At 45.9% G+C, this 4,785-nt stretch overlaps 1 protein-coding gene across 1 annotated transcript; it reads left to right on the top strand.

The window, feature by feature from the left end:
• Positions 1-851: 851 nt before the first annotated feature.
• LOC112078501 (microtubule cross-linking factor 1-like) lies at positions 852-4,710 on the top strand (the record flags this gene model as incomplete). The annotated part of the gene is made up of 3 exons (XM_024144721.1): positions 852-1,354; positions 3,769-4,128; positions 4,216-4,710. Coding segments are annotated over 3 exons (1,358 nt in total), but the record flags the coding sequence as incomplete, so codon positions are not given.
• Between the last annotated feature and the right edge of the window lie 75 nt (positions 4,711-4,785).

Genomic DNA, 4,785 nt, shown 5'->3' with positions numbered 1-4,785 from the left:
CTGGATCATATCTCCTCCCAAAGAGACTTGGTTCATATCCTCTCCCAAAGAGACTTGTTCATATCCCCTCCCAAAGAGACTTGGTTCATATCCCTCCAAAGAGACTTGGTTCATATCCCCTCCAAAGACGGTTCATATCCTCTCCAAAGAGAATTGGGTTCATATCCCCTCCCAAAGAGACTTGGCTCATATCCCTCCCAAAGAGACTTGGTTCATATCCTCTCCAAAGAGACTTGCTTCATATCCTCTCCCAAAGAGACTTGGTTCATATCCTCTCCCAAAGAGACTTGGATTATATCCCCTCCCAAAGAGACTTGCCTTCATATCCTCTCCCAAAGAGACTTGTATATCCTCTCCCAAAAGACTTGCTTCATATCCCTCCAAAGAGACTTGGTTCATATCCTCTCCAAAGAGACTTGGATTATATCCCCTCCCAAGAGACTTGCTCATATCCTCTCCCAAAAGACTGGTTCATACCTCTCCAAAGAGACTTGGATTATATCCTCTCCCAAAGAGACTTGCTTCATACCTCTCCCAAGAACTTGGTTCATATCCTCTCCAAGAGACTTGCTTCATATCCTCTCCCAAAGAACTTGTTCAAACAAAAAGCACATTTCCACATTGTGTGTGGACAATAAAGCTTTTTAAACCTAAATTCAGAACCATACCCAATGTTTTACTGTCATCTTCCCACCTTGTGGAGATTATTTATTTCCCTTCTAATTATAAGCGTTTGAATAATTCTAAAATCCAATCATTATAATCATTTGAATCATTCTAAATTCCAATCATTCTAAATTCCAATCATTCTAAATTCCAATCATTCTGAATTCTCTCTCTCTGAATTCCAGAACCATTCCAGCCAGCCTTGTGGTTCCTGACAACCAGTGCTACCCTCACTACTAACACCCTGTCCAGCCCTGAACCCCATCCCCTCTGCCAGCACTCCCCTCTCAGGGGCAACGGGGGTAACAGAGGAGGGGGGGCAAGTGTCCATGTCTCCCACAGCCCCACCCGACCCCCAGGAACCCCCGAACAGGACTACATGTACCCCAAAGGGACCAAGGGGCGAGGGGGTGGCGGTGAGGTGGGGGATCCCCCTGGGGTAGGGGGACCAGACGAGGTGTTTGGTAATGGTAGGTGGCCCTCCACCTGTCATAAGGAGTTATTAGAGGGTGGGGGGGGACTACGGGGTCCCTCTGTGGGGGGTCCCATCCCCACGGTGGGGTACGCCTCGTCTCTGGAGCTGCAGCTGTCACGGAACCTCAGTGATGACATGAAGGAGGTGGCCTTCTCTGTTAGGAACTACCGCTCAGGCCCAGGCACCTCAGACCTCCTGGAACAACACAGACAGGTCTGTTCACGTTGTTGTTGACGTTGTTGTTGTTGACGTTGTTGTTGTTGACGTTGTTGTTGACATTGTTGTTGACGTTGTTGTTGTTGACGTTGTTGTTGACGTTGTTGTTGACGTTGTTGTTGTTGTTGACGTTGTTGTTGACGTTGTTGTTGTTGACGTTGTTGTTGTTGACGTTGTTGTTGTTGACGTTGTTGTTGTTTATCTAGCTGTACATTTCCCTTAGTTCACCTTTCTATTGTGTTCTCTTTCTAACAGTGTCGTCAGAAAGTATTCATGAGCCTTGACTTATTCCACACTTTGTTGTKTTACAGCCGGAATTCAAAATGTATTAAATATATGTTTTTTCTCACCCATCTACACACAATACCCCGTAATGACTAAGAGAAAACATGTTTTTACAAATTCTTGCAGATTTATTGAAAATAAAAAACAGAAATATCTCATTTACATAAGTATTCACACCCTTTTGCTATGACACTTCAAATTGAGCTCAGGTGCATACAATGTCCTTTGATCATCCTTGAGACAGCACTACAACTTGATTGGCCAATTCAATTGTTTGGACATGATTTAGTAATAAAGGTTTTCTTGTGTACATTCTAGACTAAAGGTCAAGGTTATCTTGTGTACAGTGCCTTGCAAAAGTATTCATCCCCCTTTGCCGTTTTTCCTATTTTGTTGCATTACAACCTGTCCTTTAAATGTATTTTTAATTGGATTTCATGCAATGGACATACACAAAATAGTCCAAATTGGTGAAGTGAAATGAAAAAATAATAACTTGTTTCAAAAAATTCAACAACAAAAAAAGAAACTGAAAAGTGGTGCGTGTATATGTGTTCACCCCCTTTTCTATGTAAGCCCCTAAATAAGATCTGGTGCAACCAATTACCTTCAGAAGTTACATAATTAGTTAAATAAAGTCCACCTGCGTGCAATCTAAGTGTCACATGATCTGTCACATGATCTCAGTATATTTACACCTGTTCTGAAAGGCCCCAGAGTCTGCAACACCACTAAGAAAGGGGCACCACCAAGCAAGCGGCACCATGACGAACAAGGAGCTCTCCAAGCAGGTCAGGGACAAAGTTGTGGAGAAGTACAGATCAGGGTTGGGTTATAAAAAAATATCTGAGACTTGAACATCCCATGGAGCACCATTAAATCCATTATTTAAAAAATTGAAAGAATATGGCACCACAATAAAACTGCCAAGAGAGGGACGCCCACAAAACTCACGGACCAGGCAAGGAGAGCATTAATCAGAGAGGAAACAAAGAGACCAACGATAACCCTGAAGGTGCTGTAAAGCTCCACAGTGGAGATTGGAGTATCTGTCCATAGGACCACTTTAAGCAGTACACTCCACAGAGCTGGCTTTACGGAAGAGAGCCCAGAAAAAAGCCATTGCTTAAAGAAAAAAATAAGCAAACACNATAGGACCACTTTAAGCAGTACACTCCACAGAGCTGGCTTTACGGAAGAGAGCCCAGAAAAAAGCCATTGCTTAAAGAAAAAAATAAGCAAACACGTTTGGTGTTTGCCAAAAGGCATGCGGGAGACTCCCCAAACATATGGAAGAAGGTACTCTAGTCAGATAAGACTAAAATTTGAGCTTTTTGGCCATCAAGGAAAACGCTATGTCTGGAGCAAACCCAGCACCTCATCACCCCGAGAACACCATCCCCACAGTGAAGCTGCATCCTGCTGTGGGGATGTTTTTCATCAGCAGGGACTGGGAAACTGGTCAGAATTGAAGGAATGATGGATGGCGCTAAATACAGGGAAATTTGAGGGAAACAAGTTTTGAGACTGGGACAGAGGTTCACCTTCCAGCCGGACAATGACCCTAAGCATACTGCTAAAGCAACACTCGAGTGGTTTAAGGGGAAACATTTAAATGTCTTGGAATGGCCTAGTCAAAGCCCAGACCTCAATCCAATTGAGAATCTGTGGTATGACTTAAAGATTGCTGTACACCAGCAGAACCCATCCAACTTGAAGGAGCTGGAGCAGTTTCGCCTTGAAGAATGGGCAAAAATCCCAGTGGCTAGATGTGCCAAGCTTCTAGACATACCCCATGAGACTTGCAGCTGTAATTGCTGCAAAAGGTGGATCTACAAAGTATTGACTATTGTTATGCACACTCAAGTTCTGTTTTTTTTTKTTGTCTTATTTCTTGCTKGTTTCACATTAAAAAATATTTTCCATCTTAGAAGTGGTAGGCATGTTGAGTAAATCAAATGATWAAAAAAAAATCAATTTTAATTCCAGGGTGTAAGGCAACAAAATAAGAAAAATGYCAGGGGGGTGAATACTTTCGCAAGCCACTGTACATACTTCCAGTCAATGTATATTTTTATTTCGTTTATTCTTCTAATTTCTACAACTTTTTCTTCTCAACCTAATAGCTCCGAGACACGGCGTGTCAGACCAACGGTTTCACTACTCGGGGAACCCAAACCACCCAGACAATCAGTGTGGGCTTACAAACTGACATCCTCCGCACCCTCACCAGCTCCCCCCACCGCTGCCTCACCCCTATAGGAGGAGGCTCAACCCCCATCTCCTCCCCCTCCAGAAACATCCGCAAGATACAGTACTCTCCTGTGGTCCAGTCCAAGTTCGAGCGGACATGTTGTTCTCCTAAGTACGGTTCCCCTAAGCTCCAGAGGAAGCTGTCGACATCATCGAAGGCTGACCTCCCTGTAGGGGCCTCCTCCAGCTCCACGGCCGGCCCCAGGGCCCCGACTCCCACCACTCCCCAGAAGGTAATTATTGTTTATCTATGTATTTATCTATGTATTGTTGCAGTCAGCTGCCTGAGGCCACTCTAAGTGTTATATGTATAATAACAGGGAGCCTCTGAGTCGGCCTGGGCTCGCTCCACCACCACCAGGGATTCTCCGGTCCACACCACCATCAACGACGGCCTGTCCAGCCTCTTCAACATCATAGACCACACCCCCGTAGCCTACGAACCCCTGCAGTCCAAATTCACCAAGTCCCCAAGCCGCACCCGCACCGCTCCCCCTGACCTCTCACCTCCCGCGGGGCCAGGGTTACACAACCTACCACCCTCAGACCCCAAAGACCCCAGGTCCCTTGGTGCAGCCCAGGAGTTCCTGAGGAATGTCCGCGGGCGCTCTCCCAGCCCGGTGCAGCTGATACTAGAGACCCCGGGAGGGCCGGGGGGAACAGGGGGGGAGAGGACACCAGAGGTGSTCAGTATACGCCAGGACCTGTCTGCCCCGCCTGGATACACCCTGGCAGAGAACGCAGCCCGTCTGCTGAACAAGAAGCTGTTGGAGCAGAGCTTCAGGGAGGAGAAGAGCCACTCCGCTATCTGGTAATCAAGCTCAACACTTTAGTCTCCACTGGCTATCTGATTAACAGGTTCCAACTCTAGTCTCACTGGCTATCTGATA

The sequence above is a fragment of the Salvelinus sp. IW2-2015 genome, unplaced genomic scaffold (assembly GCF_002910315.2).
Source record: "Salvelinus sp. IW2-2015 unplaced genomic scaffold, ASM291031v2 Un_scaffold5756, whole genome shotgun sequence".
NCBI classification, from domain to species: domain Eukaryota; kingdom Metazoa; phylum Chordata; class Actinopteri; order Salmoniformes; family Salmonidae; genus Salvelinus; species Salvelinus sp. IW2-2015.
This window is presented reverse-complemented; position numbering and strand designations above follow the sequence as displayed.